The 21,951-nt window shown below is 41.9% G+C and overlaps 1 protein-coding gene across 1 annotated transcript in view; it reads left to right on the top strand.

The window, feature by feature from the left end:
* pde4a (phosphodiesterase 4A, cAMP-specific) overlaps positions 1–21,951 on the top strand; it is a 30,448-nt gene that overhangs the window by 4,383 nt on the left and 4,114 nt on the right. Inside the window, exons 3-14 of the mRNA XM_036566884.1 lie at positions 1,448–1,484; positions 1,594–1,664; positions 2,360–2,409; positions 7,947–8,059; positions 14,965–15,058; positions 15,263–15,426; positions 15,518–15,616; positions 15,846–16,010; positions 16,141–16,240; positions 16,349–16,503; positions 16,619–16,741; positions 21,698–21,880. Coding sequence (XP_036422777.1) covers positions 1,448–1,484; positions 1,594–1,664; positions 2,360–2,409; positions 7,947–8,059; positions 14,965–15,058; positions 15,263–15,426; positions 15,518–15,616; positions 15,846–16,010; positions 16,141–16,240; positions 16,349–16,503; positions 16,619–16,741; positions 21,698–21,880 — 1,354 coding nt within the window. The remainder of the gene's footprint in view (positions 1–1,447; positions 1,485–1,593; positions 1,665–2,359; positions 2,410–7,946; positions 8,060–14,964; positions 15,059–15,262; positions 15,427–15,517; positions 15,617–15,845; positions 16,011–16,140; positions 16,241–16,348; positions 16,504–16,618; positions 16,742–21,697; positions 21,881–21,951) is intronic.

Genomic DNA, 21,951 nt, shown 5'->3' with positions numbered 1-21,951 from the left:
ATTCATATTTATTGTATGTGTACAGCCCACTAACATCCTAACATTGTGTATCATAAAAAAGGAAAAAATTCTTAAAATGGTCTGTGACGTTCTTTGGAATTAAAAACGTCATTTCCTTTTACAAGTAGAAAGTACCTGCTTTCAAGCATGACGGATGTTGATAGATAGGCAGACTTTTCTGTTTATTACAAATGGTATTAAACAGAAACAATGTACATTAAAATACTTCAGAAAGACTCGGTACTGCTTCTGTTACTGATGCATGCCGGTGAGGACCTATAGTCAAGGTCATCACACAGCTCTTTATCAGTCAAATCAGACTCAACACAAAAGTAAAAGAGACGACACAAATAGCACTGGTACACAGCCCTGACCTGCACAAGCAATGCAGCGTTACAGCCATTTGGCTTGACTTTGACCCAAAATTGTAGCCGCACAGCAACTAAGTGCACTATTTTAGCTATGGAGTTTACAAAGGTCGACGGTATAGCCTGTTAAATTCTCAGTAATTTTTGGATCAGTACCTCCATTATGTCCGGTATGCATTTGAAGGCTACATTCAGCAGCCTAATAGAGCCTAAAGGATAAAGATAAAGGATAAAGTACACAGATCACAGTCAGAAAAAGAACAGCTTCATTAAACACCATGAAGAGAACACAAAAATAAAAGAGGAAGAGGTAAGGCAAAGATGTTTATATGCATTAGGGATCTGGATATTCAGGAGTAGGCGGATGTACAGTTTCACAATACTGCAGTTAGCAAAGATAGCCACGTACCTTCATGCAGATTCACCTGTTCTGTGTGCTTTTCTGATAAGTTCAGTGTAGTAATGCAGTCTTCCACACTGTTAATCTGAATCCCACACATCTTCTTTTCTGTTATCAGTTTAATAAATGGAAAAAATCCCCATCCAAACTCTAAATCAGCTATGCCATTTAAAAATAAAGCCACGCTATGATTGGTCTACTGAGGTACTGTACAGGTACATTTTTTGTTCATCAAGGTAAAAACAATGTAAATGTACTCTCTGTACAGCAGTGGTTTTAGTCCAACTGTGTACCTTAAATAAGTTTTTTCCAGGTAAAATGTACATACTTGCAATGTGCACATCACTTCTATCTCTCGTTACACCTTTAAACTTCAATCCTGTCGCTTCTCCAGAGGCGCCCCCTCCCTCCCTGCACAGTGACTGTGGCCACTGCTGCCTCTGGATTATGGTGATAAAAAGGGCATGTTTTGATGTGGCACTAAGTCTTTTTATTTCAAGCACAGATGGCTTTCTTCTCTTGCTTGCAGTGGGATGAAGTTGAAGCACTGTGTAATTGTTTCCAAAGCACACAGGATAACAGGTTTTCTCTGTGTTGTTATGGAGCAGTTCTTTCTTCAGCATTATTCTGACTCGCTCTCTCTCTCTCTCTCTCTCTCTCTCTCTCTCATGCTCTTCAGTCATGCGGAGGATCTCATAGTCACCCCTTTTGCTCAGGTAAGCACCATCTGCATTGAACTGCATAATGAATTCTGCTAAAGACCGCTAAAGTTGATGTCTCACTCTTTCTGGCTTCTTAACCTCCCTCACTTCTCCTCTCCTCTAGGTGTTGGCCAGTCTCCGAACTGTCAGAAGCAACTTCACCATTCTCGCTAATGTCACGACTCCCACCAACAAGTCAGTATCACTCTCCCATTTGCCAGATCCAAACTGCTGCTGAGGCACTGATGTAGAATAGGTCCTCTACACAAGCAGGGAGCACAGCTTTTGCATCTCATTTAATGCATCTTTCATAAGGGCACATTTTGTACCCTTATGATATGCTGAGAGTTTTGCAGAAACGTGTCTTATTCATAAAGGCAGGCCTGCATTTCTTTTGTTTTATGGAAAGTAGGCCATTCCGAGATATTTTGTCAAGGAAGATTAAGTCGAGCAGGGAGACATCCACTTTGAATTTTCAGTATCATTTTACTCTCCCCTCATTTGCTTTCGTCTACTGCAAAAAATACATCAGTGTTGACTCATAGAACGCATAATTGCTATGAGTTGTGCTAGTTACCATGACTTCTTTATTCCCCCAGTAGGATTTTCGTTTTTATCCAGTAAAGAACTTTGTATATTTTTGCTGCCTTGCTATAAATCTGAGAATGAATCATACAGCTGCTACACGGATAAGACGATGGTAGTGTCTTTATAAAAAATAAATTACGTTAATATCAGATGAAAGAGACATGTTCTCTGTGAGCGTGCATTGGCTGAACCATTCCTTGGCTTACAACAAATGTAGCCCTCCTCCTCCCACTGAGATGAAGATGCCAGCAGAGGGTGCCTTCCAGTGCTTCCGTTGACTGTGCTTCTCTTTTTGTCCACAGGAGGTCGCCAGTGACAAGCCAACCCACCGTTCCCCCAGCAACGCTCTCTGGTATGTTTACTGTAATAAAACTTAGTCACTGGTGAGCATCTCTCTCCCTCTTTCTCTCTCTCTCTCTCTCTCTCTCTCCCTTTCTCTCTCTCTCTCTCTCTCTCTCTCTCCCTTTCTCTCTCTCTCTCTCTCTCTCTCTCTTTCTCTCTCCCACACTCACTAGCGCTCTTCCCACACACTGTCTCTCACATTTACTTGCACCACGCTTCCTGTTGTAGGCACTGCTGCCAGTACAAAACGCATTATATCACCGGACGCGGTGGAACCATATGGGCGCCAGGGGCTGGAGGCCTACCAGACTCTTTAATCAGGCCAAGAACAGCTCCCAATGGCTAGCCCCTATGATGAGAATTAAATACAAATCGTTTGGTGTCAACGACACTGGGAGTCTTTTTTTCAAGGGTACCCCATTTGCCACAATGATTGTAGAATACATTTGTCCAAAAGTGTGTGCCTGTTTGGGTTGGAGGTCACCGATAAATGTCATGAAGGAGGCAACTGTACATTCTCCATTTAAATACTGCTTTTAACATCCTCATGCTAACCTGCCCTCATCATTTTCCCTTTGGGGAAATCCCTATCTTAAAGATTAATTCCACAGATTTTTCTCATTTGTTTGCATAATTAAAGGGTCAAGGTGTAAGCAGAGTCATTCAGAGTGGTTTGATACTCTGTTCTAGAGAAACTTACCAAGCCAGAATAGTTCACAGTGGTGGTGACAGGAACCCAGACATCTTAAGCATATGAGGCCTTGAAAAGCTACATCACTGGAAGTGATTACATGAAATGCAAATATGTTCTCTGATGTCTGAGACACTGTTTTATGATCATAACTCATCTACATTATCATATTATTTTTGATCCATACATGGCAGAAAGGTACATGCAGGTTATTGTAAGGCAAAATAGTACCAATAAAACTTTTTTTTCAGATTTACCACTACTTTACCATCATTTACGTTATATATCGAAACTAAGAAGACACATTTATATGTTGACTGGTCATTTTGGATAATAGATAAAATGGCTGTGTTTGCGTTAAGTTTGCGTTATCTTAGGTTAGACATTGCGACCACCGAGGTGCCCAGAAGTCATTGCAGCCTGGACCCATATCTTTCCATATCTGCAAATGTCAGGCAAAGTTGTTTATAAGAATAATAAAATACACTCTTAAACCACAAAAGGTTCTCTGAGCGATGCTACAGAAGAACCACTTCAGGTTCCCTAAAGCAGTGGTTCTCAAACCAGTTCTCCGGGCCCCCGAGATGGTCCACATTTTTGTTCCAACCTAACTCACATGTGGATAGAGCAAAAATGTGTATCATCTGGGGGGCCCTGAAGACTATTTTAAGAACCACTGCCCTAAAATTCCATGTTTAAAAAAGTGATTTGTGATTATGAAGAACTTTTCAAAGGTTTAAAGAAGCTTCACATCATGCAAAGTATTTTTAAAGCTTCTTCCTAGGTCCCTCACACTTCCGTCTAGTTTACAAAAATGGCTCTCTAACAGAGGGAACCGAAAGTGGTCCTACTATGGCGTCACGCAAAGAACCCTTTTTGGCACCTATATGTACATTAAAATACACAATACTTCAAAACTATAACGTTTGATTATTTGTGTTCAAAACACCTGAAAATATGACTGATGGTGTCTTTTGGATGGGTCATCGAGAGCCCCTCGTCTTGATGTTGTACTACTAGACAATTCAGTCGCTGAAAGACATTAGGAAGGAAGTGTTTCAGGGCTTTTCTTTTAGGCTCAAAATGACTTAGCCCTGTTTAAGCCTGGCCTCATATTAGTTTCTTTAATACACCTGTGTGTTGTAAAGAGCATCAGATTAACAACAAACTCCCATTAGACTCTTATTGGGGAAGACCCCAACTTTTGAATACGTTATGAAAAGTAAAGGCATCAAAAAGGGTTCTTTGGAGCAATGCCATAGAAGGCTAGACTCAGTGAGCTTATTATCTAGTTCAGCAGACTTTGTATTACAAACTATTTTTTGAGAAGTTGGAGTGTAGAATACATTAACGTTTTGAATAATTTTTTATCGGGTTTAAGTGTGGTGCATTGCCCTTCTTTAATTGTTGTTGCTGTTTGTGGACACTTGGCTTTGCTCACTAGCAAGTTAGTGGAATAAAGCAACAAACTTCAGTTGGTATCAGGGGAAATGATGAGGGCAAGTTGAAAAAGGCATGTTAAAAACAGTAATGAAATGAAGATTAGATGATATCATTGAGGATATGCCCAAAGATTCCATTGTTAGTACAATTCTTGTTCACTGAAGTGTTCGATCAGAGTGTGTTTTAGTAAGGGAATCTAATTGCAAGCAGCATGTACATAAACACAAAGTCAGATTCTATTTACTGAACATATAGCATCAGAAGATCTATTTAGAAATATACCAGAGGTATGGACATTACTCTTACTTTCATGTTGAGGAAATGTAATGAGGAAACATATGTAATGGGAATATAAATGCATTTCCCATGAAAATTTCATTGAGGGAACATAGAACCCTGGAAACTTAGGGCTGTTTCCTAGAAATTGCAATTAAAAAATAAAGGGCCTGGGGAACATAGAACTTAAGGAACATTGGCATGACCCCATTCTGTGGTAAACATCTAAAAGTAAGTGTTTTATATTAACATTAGTTCCTTCTATTCATGTAATCACACCTTCAATTGATCAGCGCTCTTTCTCTGAGAAGATGAATGTGATAACTGTATACAATATCAGTCTCTAAGCAAAACCCCACATGTACAACTTAGGGTGACATCTACCTGCAGCCTTACAGTCCAGGCTAAAGGCTTGGCAAAGCCTCTGCTTTCATGAAAAAAGCCCCAGGATAGGTGGGCCTTAACCACCTGGACAACAAGCTGCCCAAGTTAGCTAGCTAGCTAAAGTGTTGTGAGGTAACTCATATTAACATTTGGTAAAAGTTTCTTAGCGCAAACAAATTGTTTCAGAGAGGTGATGTGCTGTAGGTAACTTACATAATTACATCAAGTTGGATACTAAATACAATGCTTATTGTATGTGTAAACCTGCTAACCTGGTTTGGAATACTTTATTCTTAACCATTTTAGTTTAAATGAACACTAGTTAATGTAGCTGGGGAAATAACTAACCACAACTCTACCTTATTTTATTTATCTACCTAATGTTATTGTGAGCTACCACACCAACACTTTAGCTAACAAGCTAACGTAAGTAGCTTGCTAGCTAGTTGGCTAACATTCACTCAAGCTGGGGTCTTTTCTACCCAAGCTGAAGGAGAAAAATCATAGGAACCATTAAATGTTTCTGTTGGTTAATAGTGGTTCTGTACTGTGTTTTGACTTTTGTTGATGGATTGTTATCACAATGTAAAGGATCCTACACTCTCTGAAAAAAATGTATGAAACTGTCACTGATGCAGGAAGAAAACAAGGAGCCCTCTTGTCACTGGGGTGGCACCCTCAAGAGTACATCTGAGTACCTTTAGTCAGGGAACATAATTGTATCATAATCTATTGAAAAGCATATTTTCTAAGTTGTATTGACCCCACACACCCCGTCTCGTCTTCAGGTTTTTCATTTTACCTTTATATAACAGTGTAATGGTTAGGTGACCTCTGACTGATTTTAAATGCATTTATTTTTTTTTTTTTGAGGGTCAGTAGACCAATTCTCATTAGGAAGCAAAACCATAAGGTTTTAATCCTCATGATTCTAATGGTCTTTTTTCAGCAGGGGTGCTATGATGTTGATTTATTAGTCTTTAATACTTGATGGGGAAGTTAATAATTTGCTATTCATGTTATACAGTTAATAATAAAGGTACTGTGCAGGTACATGTTTCATTCATCAAGGTACAAACAATGTAAATGTACACTCAAAGATACAACAGTGGTTTTAAGGTCCAATTGTGTACCTTAAATAAGTTTTTCCCAGTGAAAAAGTACGTTTTTGTACCTTTTTATGACCTAATGTTTTAAAATAGAACAATAAAATAATAAGCCTGGAGACGAGACGGGGCGTGCTGAGTCAATACAACAATACAAAAAACATAATTTCAGGGAACATAATTGGATTATGATACAATTATGTTCCCTGACTAAAGGTACTGAGATGTACCCTTGAGGGTACCACCTTAGTGACAAAAGGGGTACTGCCCCAGTGACAGTTTCATACCTTTTTTTTCTGAAAGTGTACCACATTGTCACTCATGCATTTTCATGCAACACTTAGGGATTTAAGTAATTTGTTACCTTTATGTTTTCAAGAGAAATTACATCATTCAGTCAGAAGAAGCTAATTTGTGTTCAGCTTAGAATAAGAAAGAAAGGTTTATCATGGGTAAAATCATGCATTTTTGAATTTTACACACTTTGATACAACTCAAATACTTCTTCCACTCTCTCATGAATTAAAATAAATGAATAGACAGTAGGCGAGTGACTCCTAATCCCAACTCTGGGAATCGACAGCCCTATACTGTTTAGTGTTTTCCCTACTGGTTCAAATCATCCGGTTACTGTCAATCCCCCTGAACAACTGATTCAACACTGTTTATACCCAGGTTTTTGAGTTGTGCTGCATCAGGACTCCACAAACTATAGATGTACTAAATCTAATGGGATATTTCACAAGCATTATGTCATATTCCCCATGTCACAGCACTAGGAAATTCTGAAACAATAGATAAAGAAATAGCTTTTTAACATTTCAAACTTCAAAGACCATTAATAAAGTGAGCTCATAATTGCAGTTTGGCAAGTGAAAGATATAAAGATAGCATGGCAGGAATATATTCGGCTGGCAGTTTATATCTTTGGCACAAATTCTTCTTTGATGCTTGATTTTTAATGGCTCTTTATATAAATATCATAACTTCAACTGAACATCAATAGAGGAGACAGCATTTCTTGCTATTTCTCAGTGGTAGAAAGTGTGATTATCTATTCTTGTTAGAAAGAATCCATTATTCATGAGGCATTTTATCTTTCCATGTGAAGCTTTAAAAATACGCCTTCAACAAGACCTCCTAGAGGGTCAGATTACTAAAATTTCCAAGACTGAGAGTACTGATCAGTGTTAGATTTTCTCTTTTAGTTTTCAATCCAATCCAACTGCATTGGCAAATTTCAAACTTCAAGACACTTGTTTTCATATTTTGAGATGCCTGATTAAAAGGTCATATAAAACATGTAAAATAAACTAGTCATTTCATTTCAGAGGTTTCGCTGTTCTGTCCAACATATTATACACATTATATAGACCAAAAACTTCCACAGGTCAAATCCACTAAAGCAACCTCTAACCCCTTAAACTTAAGCTGTATGTGAGCCCATGCTTCAATTCCTCACATATGTTAGTTTCATAATTGTTACAAAATAATTCATAATAGTTTATAATAATTCTTATGAATAACTGAATAAAACCCTGCAGTTGGAAGGATTATGAGAACTGTGCTATAACATTGTTTTAACACTTGAATAATGTTGTGTTAAGGTTTTGCTCACAGTCACATCTCCTCTTTCCTCCTGTACAGAGGAAACATACCAGCAGCTGGCACGGGAGACCCTAGAGGAGCTAGACTGGTGTTTAGACCAGCTGGAGACCATCCAGACGCACCGCTCGGTCAGCGAGATGGCCTCCAACAAAGTGAGCCTTCACCTTCTTTGCAGCACTACCTGACTTCAATTCCCACACTCCCTTTCCAGACCACGGCACAGTTCCAGCCTGTTATCGTCATGTATGAGGACATAAACCTAATCTTTCTTGGCTGGGTTTCAGGATAGTCGAGAGACTTGCATTACTTTCATTGGCGGTTGTTGTCGGTAATGGTGGTTGGATCCCCATGGTATTCTATAATTTAATTAGCAAGGTTCCTGCTCATTAGGTCCAACTACATTATGATGAAGTTTGAATGAGACTATAACGCAGAAACTGAAGCCAGTTCAAGTTTGACCCAAGCCAAAGTCTCCATACAGATACGTAAACACTCTGACACACATCATGCTGTCTGTTGCAGCTTCTGATACAACATAAGCGTAGTTCCATATTTCCTGTTGACTTAAATTCTACAAGTGTGTCATTTAGTAATAGAACCTTGTGGATATCACTGCAAGCCTCAAGATCTTGGAATGTATTTTAGGGCTAAGATCCTTTGGATCAAGCAGATATTGTGGATGGTTTTCAGTGACCACTGACTGTTAGAGGCTCTTTACCACAGATTGTTACATCTGGTGCATCTGTGTGGCTGTCTGTTTTTTGGCTTGCTTTTTTGACTGCAAGCCTGTTGATCTTTGTCAGCGAGAGGAAGTGATGACAGGGTGATATCTAAAAAGTATAGTCCCTGCTCCAATGTATATTTCATAGTCTATCTATATGCAGCCAAAATAGCACTTGTGCGCATGCCTGGCAGCCTTGTCATACACGCTGCTCTGGTTTTAGAAGAGAGTTGGGGAGAGAGAGAGAGAGAGAGAGGGAGGGATACAGAGATGATGGAGAGAGAAAAGAGATGCAGGGAGCGGGTTTCTGGGTGGGGAGGAGGTACGGGGGGGGGGTGGCTCTCGGGTCCTGATGCTGATGTGTGTGCTCTAACCTTGGTTGCTATCGAACTGCAGCAGGCTCTGCCCTTCCTGCTTAACCATTGGCTATTTGCTGAGACCACAACGCATGTGGTTTTCTTATTGGCCAATGAAAAATCGGTTCCGATCTTCAATACCTTCCTCCCTTAAAGAGACAGGAATGTTTTCCTGTTTTGGTTAATGCCCCGAGAGTGGAGATGGATATTTTGTAACATTTAGTCCTGTTCTTCACTTTCACCTTGCTTGTTGTAGGTTGGGTACTGAAGCTGAAAGAGGATAATGAAATAAGGAGTGTGCATATGTTTGTGAGGGAGGAAGAAAGAAGGTGCATATTGATAAACTGAAGACAGTGTGTGTGTGTGAGATAGGGCTGGCATCCTATACAAGCTCCTTCTGCTTTCTTAACACACATACATACATACTCATTCACCTCCCCTTTTTTCCCACATGCTGACATGCCCTCTGCAGCACATGCGCACACAGTGTGCGCGCACTCGCAAACCCACCCACCCACCCCCCCCCCACCACAAACACACACTCACACACACATGCACGCTCAGGCACGCGCCTCCCGCCAGAAGAGGCTGATTAGCTTGTGAGAGCTGTCTACATCATCCGGGGAGACGGAGCACAAGGCGGCGAAGCAAGGCAGCGCCTGATCGCTGTAGCCAGACGCCTCCGTGGGTGGATTCGAGACATTTGGGGGCTGGATACAGCAGTGCTGGACGCGCTGGGGGCTGCAGCCAGGGCTCCTTGCTGGAGTGGGATCGCCGCACACACACACTGGGAACGCTCGTTGGGCCCGGCTCGGAGCTCCGGGGTGGGGGAGGGGCAGCAGACCCACAGAGAGTGTGCGAAAGACAGGCTGTTTTTCCAGACCTCTGCCTGGCTGGGATACTGGAGTGCTTAGATTAGGCCCCCTGCTCTCTTTCTGTATCCTCCTTTCCTCCATTTGCATCTGCTGCATTTTCCTCTGTGTTCTGTGGACTCTGTGTCCCTGTTAGCATCCATCTGGCTGTGTTGTTTTCTTCGATTTTACCCCGTCATCTCACACTCTTGCTCCTTCGTTCCGTCTCGTCTGCTTGCTCCTAGTTTCTGTCACCTTTGTGTTCTACATCCTTCGCTACGCTGCCTCTGTCCTCCTTCCTCCCCACTGTCTCCTCTCTCTGTGCCCTTCAGACGGTCCTCTGTCTCTCACCTGAGTTCTCCATCTTTGGCTGTCCTCTTCTCTCCCTTCCTGCTGGATTTGGGTCAGCCCTGCTCCTCCTCCATCGGGACAAGATGTAGCCCCTTGGCCTGCGGTTCCAGGCGGCCCATGGCGAGCCGTTTGCAGGACAGCCCACTGCGCTCATCCTGACAGCCTGGTCTGGAACCTGAAGTCTGCATGATAGAAGTAGAGATGCCCTGAGCAAGTACCCGCGGTTGGACTCTAGGGCTGCAACAATTAGCTGACAAAGTCATCAATGATGTAGACTACAGAAAAATGCTCTATAATGCTGTACAGAGTTTATATGATAAATGTGGTCATTCAGACAAATTGCAATACCCTACAGGAAGTGCTGGGGGCGATATGGCTTCTGTTGTTTTGTTGCACCACAAAAGAAGAAATTGCCAGCCAGCCAGACAAAACTTTGAATGATGGCGGCGGCAAAGGAAGAGGAAGTGAAGGAGTCATAACAGTGTGAGAAGTCTTTATAGAAAAATAGTACATAGATTAACTGATTCTAGAAAGATCGTTAGTTGCAGCCCTACCAGCCTGTTGCCGCCCCTTGCCGGGCCAAAGCCGCCGCCGCTCTGGAGCGGCCTGGCCGGTCCGGCTGCGGCCTCAGCGCCCACGCCCTGACTGCCCCTGCATGCCGGTGGGGTCCTCGTGCCACTCCGGCCACTCCGCTGCACTACCGTACCTCCTGCCTGTGCCAGCGGCCTGCGCCGTCTGCTGTCTCACTCAGGATGGGTGTGGCGGAGGCCCTGGAGCCGACTGTCTCTCCTCGTCGTCACTCATCTGGCCCCGGGACCTACCGGCTGCCCACTTCCACCAGCTACAGCAGCCTGCAGGGGAGGGGAGGGGCAGAGCTGGAGCTAGGGGCCACTGCTGCTGGTGGCGTGCTGGATGGAGGAGGGCAGGCCACTGAGCGTAGGACCCCCCTGGTGGACCTGTTCTGCGAGACCTGTTCCAAACCATGGCTTATTGGATGGTGGGACCAGGTAGGGGTGGGAGGAAAGCCTGGAGAATGAAACGATAACAATACTTAACGGAATCAAACATTTATCCAATATTGAATAAACAAGTTTGAGGTACTGTTGATAAAATGATTAAGCTGTTCTGTTCTTTAATTTGGTATTAGCGGCAAAGGCTTGAACTACATGAAACACTAGGTGGTGATGTGCCCCTTTTACTCACTATTCAGGGGGCTAGCCATACGTTCTTAGCAGCACAAACTAGAGAGTTCGTAAATGGCTAGCCTAGCTATTTTTTATACACTACACCAGAATAAGCTTCTTGTTTTCTTCAGTGTTAAACATTCTTTTCAGACTTAAACTTGAAAACTAAGAAATATATTGGTAACATTTTTTTCACTGTATTTCCCAGCCAGAGTCATTACTTGGGAAGCTGATAGAACTAAAGAAGGGCAGGGGAATATTGTCCTGAGTGATTGTGGATTCTGGCATTGCGATGGAACTAGGACAGGGAAGTTTTGAGGCAAGGAGTAAGAGAATGATGAAGAAAATCTGCTCTGTTGGCTGGTGGCTTTGGCACCTCATATCTCTCCCCTTCACACCTACTCTTCCTATACCTCTCTCCACCCTTCTCTTCATCCCTCCCTCATTCTCCTGCTGGCTCTAGAACAATCTCCATGCACTCAAATTACACCAGTGAATGAACATGTCTTGTGCTGTATTTAGGGCAAAGAGAAGCACTAGTCCATGCACACAGGTTGACTGCGTCAGCTATTTAGCTTCATTTTTGTGTGATACTGGAAGCTATTTCTCAGCCTTAAGACATACTCTCTGTGTTGGATGTTTATAACTCAATCTCCCTTGAGCTTGCCCTTAGCTATCCTCTAGCTTTGTCTTAAAAACTTTGTGAAAGCTTTTTTCTTCTTATACTTAATCACAGCTGGCATCAGGTGGTATGGATGATCTGAATGATAAACTTGGCAAAACAATGTCTTCAACTTTTAGGCAGATATTTGCTCCATTATATTCTGAACCGAAAGGTGACGGAGATGAAGGTTATTGGTTATTAGTATTTTTTTCTCCATAAGGTATTTTTACAGTCCTCATAAGCTCATTGAGTACCACTGAGCAGCAGCAGATAGTACCCTGGTCTCCTAGTAACACAAATTTCTTAGTAATTGGGCAGATATTTCAGGTCCTTTTGCTCTTGTACCAGCCTGGCCCTCTTGAGGATGCATGCTAAAAACAGTTGGCAGAATGCGAGTGTTGTAGTTATGACTCAGCATCATGCAAACAGAGCTTTGGGACAGTATGTACAGGCCTGTGAATTTGGTGAAGGAATTCTTGCTTGCAATGTGGGCCTGACTGAGCAGTTTCATGACAGGATTATGACACATAAGCCTACATTGATCAAGTGTCTCATAATGCGAGTGCTGATCATTGCTTTCATATCCCATTGATTACATTTATGTGGTCAAAAGAGAGCAGATCGTATATCAGCAGTAGCAACTCTGGGATGCTCGATAAATGATAAACATGGACTGTGTGGTCAAACTGTGCAGTCCGCAGTCAGTGTGTCAGTAGTGCTGATTGGGTTTCGTCTCAGTGTTTTGTCTGGCTAACATCGCCCTGCTGTGTTTGTGTAATCAGTCTGATTTTTACGTTTAGGTTCAGGCTTGCTTTCTTTTTACCTATTTCTGAGCCTGTCTCATTATCAGACATGTCTAATTCCAGCAGAGCTTGCAGCCTGATTTGGTGTGGCGTCATGATCTGTGGATGGAGCGAAGCTAAAAGACATGATTGGCAGAAAAAAGGAAAGGAAGAGAAGAGAGAGTGGGGAGAAAGCTGGGCATGGAGCAGCTTTTGCGCAGTGATGCGACGATGTAGGGAGAGAGGACAGAAATAAAGAATGTAAGAGTGTGATGGTGAGCAAGCTAAGAGGCAGACAGGGAGAGTGACAGAGCAGGGAAGAGAGAGAGAGAGGGAAAGAGAGATACACAGAGTGATGACCTTGAGGGAGGTCAGAGACACGCACCTGCCTACTCTCTCCGACTGTCACCCAACCAGTCGCCTCGCTCCCATCATGCCGCAGGAGGGACTGCGAGGAGGCAGTTGCTAAGGAAACCTGTAGGTTGCCATGGAGATTGTAATGTGTGAAGGACCAGTCGGTGGGACAGAGTCAGGGTCTCGTCCGAACCTCAAGGCGAGCGTGTACGCTCACGTTAAGGCCTTTCTGCTGTGTTCACATTCTTTCACCTAGCCTGGGCAGTAATTTTGTGTTTTATAAGCGCTTTTCAGTGCCAATTTGCGTGAGCTGTTAGATATCACAAAGACCTCCCTTCGCCTCTGCCTCATTGCATTGATTTGTATGGCAGGAGGATCTAAACATTCCACTCAGCTCTGCTCGACTGGCCTTGATTTAATTAAAGTTTAATTAAGAATAGATGTTTTTGTTTTGTCCCTATGATATCATAGATGAGACCAGATTCAAGTGAACATCTATTAGACAGCATTGAACATATATGCCTTGAAAGCCATTAAAATATACATTTGACAGAGAAGTGTACACAGCATTTCTGCTTAATCAATTGGTAATTGATGTTAATGCAATGTCAGGTTAAAATATACTCATATGCTTTGGGTTTACGTGTCTTATGCATTTGCATGTTAATGCTTGCCAGATTTGACGCAGAGATGAAACACATCCCTGCTCACTTCAAAGGTCCAAATGTCCAAAATGACTATGTTAAGTTACTTTTCTGCTTGTGGCAGTTGTGCTGCTTCATGCTTAAACTTGGTGGTGGCACAGAAATTCATTAAAGAAATACATTTTAGATCAGTGGTTCAGTATAATGCCTGTCCATAAACTAATAAAATGTTAATGGGTGTAGTAGTTTGATTGATTACATGTTGATAGCATTTTCATATATTACACATTTCATATATAACACGTATTTTTAGTTGTTCCTGTACACTCTCAGAAAAAGACACTACATTTTGGGTACAAACTCTGTCATTGGGGTGGTCCCCTTAAGGGAATGTCTTCAGTACCTTTAGTCAGGAAACATAACGGTAGCATATTGTGTTGCATTGACCCCAAATACCTTGTCTTGACTCCAGTATTTTTAATTTATTGTTCTACTTTAAAAGCCGTGCAATTATGTGTATTTCTTCTGCAAAGATAAATGTGTGCCTTTATAACGATAACCTTAAGGAAATTGTTGTACCTCTAATGGTACATTTATACTGTTTATTCCTTGGGGGACTAGAATTTACCCAGACCGCACTTTTCTTTCTAACAGTGTAAGACAGGGGTCACCAATTATTTTCACAGAAGGCTGCCATACCAGGTTTTCATACCAATCCAGCAGAAGCACACCTGATTCTCTTTGTTTAATCAAATGGTCCCATATAGCTAAACAGTTGATTAGCTATTTGAAGTGCTAGGTTGGAACTGCAACCTTCTACCACACTGGATAAGATTTGTGACCTCTGATGTAGGAGATCATTGTATTGAAACGTCAGTGGGGTTCACTTACGACCCTGGAGGGCTACGTCCAGTGACAGTTTTGTGATTTTTCTGCCCAAAAGTACCTGGTTCAACTCATCTGCTAATTGACAGGTTTAGTTGGTGTTAATTCTATATACACACACACACACACACACACACAGACACACACACACAAAGAGCATTGCCTTTTCAGCTATTTGAAATCACTGATAAATTCTGACAAAAACAGCATTAATAGTTTAATTAATAGAAACATCTTTCTTCCATTTTCTCCTTCTGTCCTCCAGTTTAAGAGAATGCTGAACAGGGAGCTGTCTCATCTGTCTGAGATGAGCCGTTCGGGGAACCAGGTGTCTGAGTACATCTCAACTACCTTCCTAGGTGAGTGAGCGTGCTTTAACTGTCCCCCTACTTCTTGCCCAGTCCTTCTGCTATTTATGGCTTCATGGAGCTCCAGCATCTCAACTAGCAGCCAAGATGGCACCTGCTGGAACATGTTTGAAACATTGCCTTGGAACTCCTTCAGCACTGCAGATTCAAATCTCTGAGATTTGAAGGTCTGTGTTCCTCCTGTGTGTTCCTCAGACAAGCAGAACGAAGTGGAGATCCCATCTCCAACACTGCGGGAGCGTGAGAAGCCCATGTGCCATATCAGCGGCGTGAAGAAGCTGACGCATAGTTCCAGCCTGACCAGTGCCGCCCTGCCACGTTTCGGCATCAAGACCGAGCAAGAGGATGCACTGGCTAGGGTACCCACACTCTTCCACTGCTTCTTTGAGCCATGATGTGCCATCAAATGGCATTATGCTTTAGCATTTTCTGTATGCTATCTTTTTGTAGGAGCTAAATGACTTGAATAAGTGGGGCCTTAATATCTTCCGCGTGGCTGAGTTTTCCAATAACAGACCTCTGAGCTGCATAATGTTCGCCATCTTCCAGGTATGTAAGCTAAACTAGAGAAACAGTAAATACTGGAACTAAGAAACAGAGCTTAGAAACACAAAAACAGCAAATGAAAGGTGTAAGTCATAAAGGTAGGGAGGTGCCAGAGCAGAACTGGGGCACAGCCAGGCATTGGAGCTAGAACAGGAACTTCATGACGCAAGTCTTATTTTATGCAGGAAACCAGCAAAAAACATCTTCATTTTGATTGTTTGTCTGTTCTAAGGAAAGGGATCTGTTCAAGACATTTCGTATCCCTATGGACACATTCATTACCTATGTGATGACGCTAGAGGATCACTACCACGCCAATGTGGCTTACCATAACAGCCTGCATGCAGCTGATGTTACACAGTCAACGCATGTGCTGCTGTCCACACCGGCACTGGATGTGAGTAGAGGTTCTCATGCTGTTAAACTGAACCTCCAGCTTTTCATACAAGTTACACAAATCCTATTTTATTGGCAATATGACTCATGCTGTGCGCACTTTTTACTTCTCTATTATGTCTCTTCACCAGGCTGTCTTCACTGACCTGGAAATACTGGCCGCATTGTTTGCTGCTGCCATCCATGATGTGGACCATCCTGGGGTCTCCAACCAGTTCCTCATCAATACCAGTAAGTCTTTATGGGATACCCATTACAATATGTGCATAGATTTGCCACAAGTTGCTCTGGGGGCAGCTCCAGACCTTTGATCTGACTTTTGTGTGCTGTCTGTCGCAGATTCGGAGCTGGCTCTGATGTACAATGACGAGTCTGTTCTGGAGAACCACCATTTGGCGGTAGGCTTCAAACTGCTCCATGAGGAGAACTGTGACATCTTTCAGAACCTGACCAAGAGGCAACGACAGAGCCTCCGCAAGCTGGTCATTGACATGGTGAGACCCGGTTTGCCATGCCCACTTGCCAATGGACAGTGGTTTGATCCATTAATATTAAGATAGCTTGTCTTTTCTCTTACCTCTGGTCTGTTACTTCTTGTTTGCTTCTAAGGTGCTGGCAACAGACATGTCAAAGCATATGAGTTTGCTCGCAGACCTAAAGACAATGGTGGAGACCAAGAAAGTGACCAGCTCAGGAGTACTACTGCTTGATCACTACACAGACCGTATACAGGTAAACATTGAGGGCACACTGTTTGAGAGTGATTTTCACCCATTCGTGGCAGATTTGTTTAAGGTTGTTCAGGTTGGTTACATGACAGTTCTCAAAAACTGCCACAGATTCTAAATTGTACCATGATCTGGATTTTGACATGGCCACTGTCAAACATTCACCTTTTTCGTTGTTCAACTACTCTGTGTTGCTTTGGCCTTGCTTGGGGTCATTGTCCTGCTGAAAAGTGAAGTTTCTCCCAAGCTTTAGTTTATTATCAGACTGAAGCAGTCATGTAGTATCTCCCTGTATACACCATCTATCCATCTTTCAATTTTAGCAAGTTGCCCAGTCCTTGCTGAGGAAGAGCATCCCCACAACATGATGCTGTCACCTTCATTCTTCACTGTTGGGATAGGGGTTGTTGAGGAATGAGCAGTGTTAGATTTTGTGCCATAGAAAGCTCCATTTTTGTCTCATCTGACCACAAAACCTTATCTGATGTTTTATCTTAGTCATTCTGATGTTTTTTGGCAAACTCCAAACGTGATTTGATGTGGTTTTTCTTCAGTAATGCTTTCTTTCTAGCAACCCTATCATACAGGACAGTTGTTTGCAAAGCTCTTGATATGTCACTTGGCACCCCTTCACTCAAGTCTTTGCCACTGAACTCTGTGGCTCCTTCAAAGTGATTGTTGGCCTCTCTATGGCTTCCCTGACAAGTCCCCTTTTTGCTCTGACACTGAGTTTTGAGGTACGGCCTTGTCTAGGCATTGCCAGGGTGGTACGATGCGGCTTCTGTTTCCTCACAATTGATCCAACAGTGCTCTCTGGGATATCTAAACGCTTGAATATTAGTTTGTACCCTTCTTCTATATTGTGTATGTCTATAACTTTATCTCAGATTTACTTAGAATGCACTTTGGTCTTTATCTTCACAGCTTTCCTTCAGATTCAAAGTCTGACCAATGATACTTGCATCTAGAGGGTCTTTTATCCAGAAAAAGTTAACCTTTTTAATGATTCACAGGTGTAAGCCAATTGTGGCCTCTTTAGGGCAATATCTTTCATCTGTGCAAACCTGGAGCTTCCACAGCACAGGGTTTGAATACTTAAGCAAACAGCATTTTTTGGTTAGTAATCTGTGTCACAAAATTCATTCATTTTGAGGGTCGGTCTTTTAAAATAAAATATGACACAGCATCAAATATCAAAGCTACATTTATAATCCAGACTATAATCCAAGGGATTGAATACTTTTGCAAGAAACTGTACCTGCAAATTGCATGTAGCCTGCATCTACAATTTACAGGAAAATCTTTAACTTATTTAACCATGTGCCCTAGAGGCTGTGAGGCAAAGGTCTCTCTTGTTGGTTAAAGTAACACATATTGCATTTGTCTAAATTCTGCTCACGGCATTGCAGTATCTACAGGGCTGTGCCAATTTCTGCTGTTGACAGATGTAGTCTGAAGTGCAGATCCAAATTCACACAGAATTAAAACCTTTAACAACTTTGATATCAAAAGCATTTTTTCAATCAGATCAATAAAAAGTGAGTGGAGCCTAAAGTATATTCATACACATTTGTTTGTGACAAATATCTATGTCGTTGCATTTAAAAATGCGTACATTTAGAGATTGCATTGCTTAATAGGAAGAGTAAACCAAAAGACCATGTTTTTAGGACCTCCACAGGACCACCACAGAGCAGGTATTATTTGGGTGGTAGATCATTGTCAGCACTGCACTGACAGCACTGTGTGCGATCCACCTGCACCAGCGCAACACACACTAACACGCCGTCACCACATCAGTATCACTGCAGTGCTGAGATTGATCCACCACCCAAATAATACCTGCTCTGTGGCGGCCTGGTGGGGTCCTGGCCATTGAAGAACAGGGTGAAAGGGGGCTAACAAAGTGTGCAGAGAAACACATGGACTACAATCTGTAATTGTAGACCTACAAATTGAACCTATATGGTAATGGAACTGCTAAAATGGACAATGAGTGTTGATAAAAGGTAGGTATACTTAGTTAAGTGCCTGGTCAGTGTGTAATAACTCATGTGACATGTGTAGGCTCACTGGTGGTTTTGGTTAGTAAATAAAATGGCAATATTTGTACCGTTAACATTGCGATCCCTGGTTCCTATCACCACAAATGTAATTAAGTTCAAGCCTGTGAGTTATCTACAATAAACCATTTCACATCAAAACACTCCGAATGACTTTGTTTATATCTCAGTGATTGAATTATACCAAAATTCTGAAAACTCGCTTTAAAGTTTAAAGCTTTTTTGTTAGACCATTTACTTTATACTTTTATATACACGAGTATGTTTAAATGCCATAAATCTTATTGTTTGCCCACTTGGTCTTTTCTTTACTGCAGTTTCATCACCAGATTGCAGATTGAGAATTTTCACTGCAAGAGACAATTAACAATTATTCCACTCTGTAAAGTTCTTTATCTTGCAGAATTTAAAATAGAATACTCTCTAATTAACTGAGTTTTTCTAAACCAAAACTAATCCACGTTTTCCAAGAAGGACTATTGTAATTATACTTGGCTTTACTGGACATATAAATGCCAGCAAATCCAAAGTTTGAATGAAAAAAAGATGAAAAATATAATACAACACTGCAATAAATCAGAAAGCTACCTGGGTGTACTCCTAATATTTTAATGAGCATGTTTAATTGAAATCCGTCTTTTGAAGAATCCCAGCCTGATATGCCATTTGAACATAACAGTTCACAATGGCATAAGCAAGGATTAATTAACCCTACATGTATGACTACATATCATACATGTAGGGTTGGGTTTAGTTAAAATCTTGTGTATCTGACAGAAGGTTCACTACCAGATAACCCGCATTCAAAGATGGTGACAGAATTATCACAGTAGGCTGTACTTGCTAGGTTACCTTTCGTTCACTAAATTGCTAAGACCTGAAGAGAGTGAGACCATTGAAATGAAAATTTTTTAGTTTAGTTATGATAAAAACTGTGTGAGGGCCAAGAGTCACTGTTGAGGGTAGAGCTTTCACAGGCTTTATCCAAGTAAATATGTGTTATATACGTGTTAGAAGGTTGTTCACAGGACTTACTTTGTACATACTGTGTGCACACAAGACCAATATTGACCTCATTTGAAAGCAAACACATTAGGTCAACTTTCTTGCCTCATCATGATCCAGCATCTGACATTTCCAGCAGTGACAGTTTAAGTGAATATTGCTTCTAAAGGTATTTCTTCAGGATACTAAATATTGGGTCATGAATTTGAAGTTGAATCTGAGTTAATTTTGGAAGTGGTAGGTAGCCTAGTGGTAAAAGAAGAGAACCATCAACCGATAGGAATCCATGTTGAATCCCTGGACTGACTGGGTAATCTGCAATACTGAAGGGCTGCAGATTGGATGTTTGCGTAGACCAAAATCATAGTTTTGGGCACTTAACCCCTACTACCTCAGATACCACTGCTCTGATAGCGATTCCTGAACTGCTGTCAGTCTGATGCTTCTATGCAGCAAAATGATACATTTTGTAAATGGTACACATTGTAAAATGTATCAAGAAAGTATACTTTAACTTAAGGTCACACCATCTCCTTTAAATTAGACTACATTTGTATCTCTTTGGAGTTGGAGCCACCAGTCTTCCGGGAAGGTCTTTTACTATATTTTTGGAACGTGACTGCAGGGATTTCCATTCAGCCACAAGATCATTAGCGAGGTCAGGCACGGATGTTGGACGAGAAGGCCTGGCTCACAGTCTGTGTTCCAGTTCATCCTAAAGGTGTTTGATGGGCTTGAGGTCAGGGCTCTGTGCATGCCAGTCAAATTCTTTTACACCAAACTCAGCAAATCTTGTACACAGGTGCACGGACGTACTGAAACAGTAAAGGGCCTTCCCCAAATTACAGTCAGTAATTTGGAAGCCCACAGTTCTCTAGAACATCATTGAGCACTTCAGCATTAAGGTTTCCCTTTACTGGAAATAAGAGGCCCAAACTATGAAAAACAGTCCCAGACAATTATTCCTTCTCTACATACACTCTCAGAAAAAGGTATTTCACTCTCACTGGAGTGGTACCCCTCTTGTCACTAGGGTGGTACCTTTAGTTAGGGAACATATTTGTACCATAATCCATTGCAATTATATTTTTAAAGTTGTATTGACTCCACACACCTTGTCCTGACTCTAGCTTTCTTGATTTATTTTTCTGTTTTAAAATATTAGATTATGAAAAGGTACAAATATGTACCTTTTCCATAAGAAAAAAATATAGAAAAGGTACTCAGTTGGACCTTAAAGCCATTGTTGTAGCATTGATAAATGAAAAATGTACCTGCTCAGTAGTTTTCTGACAGTGTACATTCAGGCATTCAGAGAGTGTTCTGGTATCCACCAAGCCAAGATTCATCTGTTAGACTACCAGATGGTAAAGTGTGATTCATCACTCCAGAGAACACTACCCCAGAGTCCAATGGTGTTGTGCTTTACACCACTGCAGCCAACACTTGGCATTTCACATGATGATCTTGCGCTTGTGTTCAGCTGCTTGGCCAAGGAAACCCGATCCATGAAGCTCTGGACAAAGTGCCGTTGGTTCCAGAGGTAATTTGGAAATGCTTTGCAGTTGAGCTGTTGTTGTTCTTGCATATTTTCACTACACAATAACTGTACATACAGCTGACTGGAGTAGCTCTAGGAGGGCAGAAATTTGAGAAGTTTACTTGTTGTAAAGTAAGCCTATGACAATGCCACATTGAAAGTCACTGAGGTCACTGAGCTTCACTGTGACCTATTCTTCTGCCAGTGTTTGCCTGAGGAGATTTCATGGCTGTGTGCTTGATTGTATGCGCCTGTTAGCGATGGCTGTGGCTGAAATTGCCAAACTGACTAGTTAGAAGGAAGGTTCACATACTTATATGTGTTATGTGTTTGTGTATGTGTGTATACATAGGTTCTGCGAAACATGGTGCACTGTGCTGACCTCAGCAATCCCACCAAGCCTCTGGCAGTGTACAGGCAGTGGACGGAACGCATCATGGAGGAGTTCTTCAGGCAGGGAGACAAGGAGCGTGAGCGTGGGATGGAGATCAGCCCAATGTGCGACAAACACACTGCATCTGTGGAGAAAAGTCAGGTACAGCACCATAGAGCTAGACACACTTGGACATTAAAAGTTTACTAAAAACAGGTAGTTTCTTCTGACCT

Source organism: Colossoma macropomum, unplaced genomic scaffold (genome assembly GCF_904425465.1).
Source record: "Colossoma macropomum unplaced genomic scaffold, Colossoma_macropomum, whole genome shotgun sequence".
Taxonomy (NCBI): Eukaryota; Metazoa; Chordata; class Actinopteri; order Characiformes; family Serrasalmidae; genus Colossoma; species Colossoma macropomum.
Note: the sequence above shows the minus strand (reverse complement) of the source record. Positions and strands in the feature narration are given on the sequence as shown.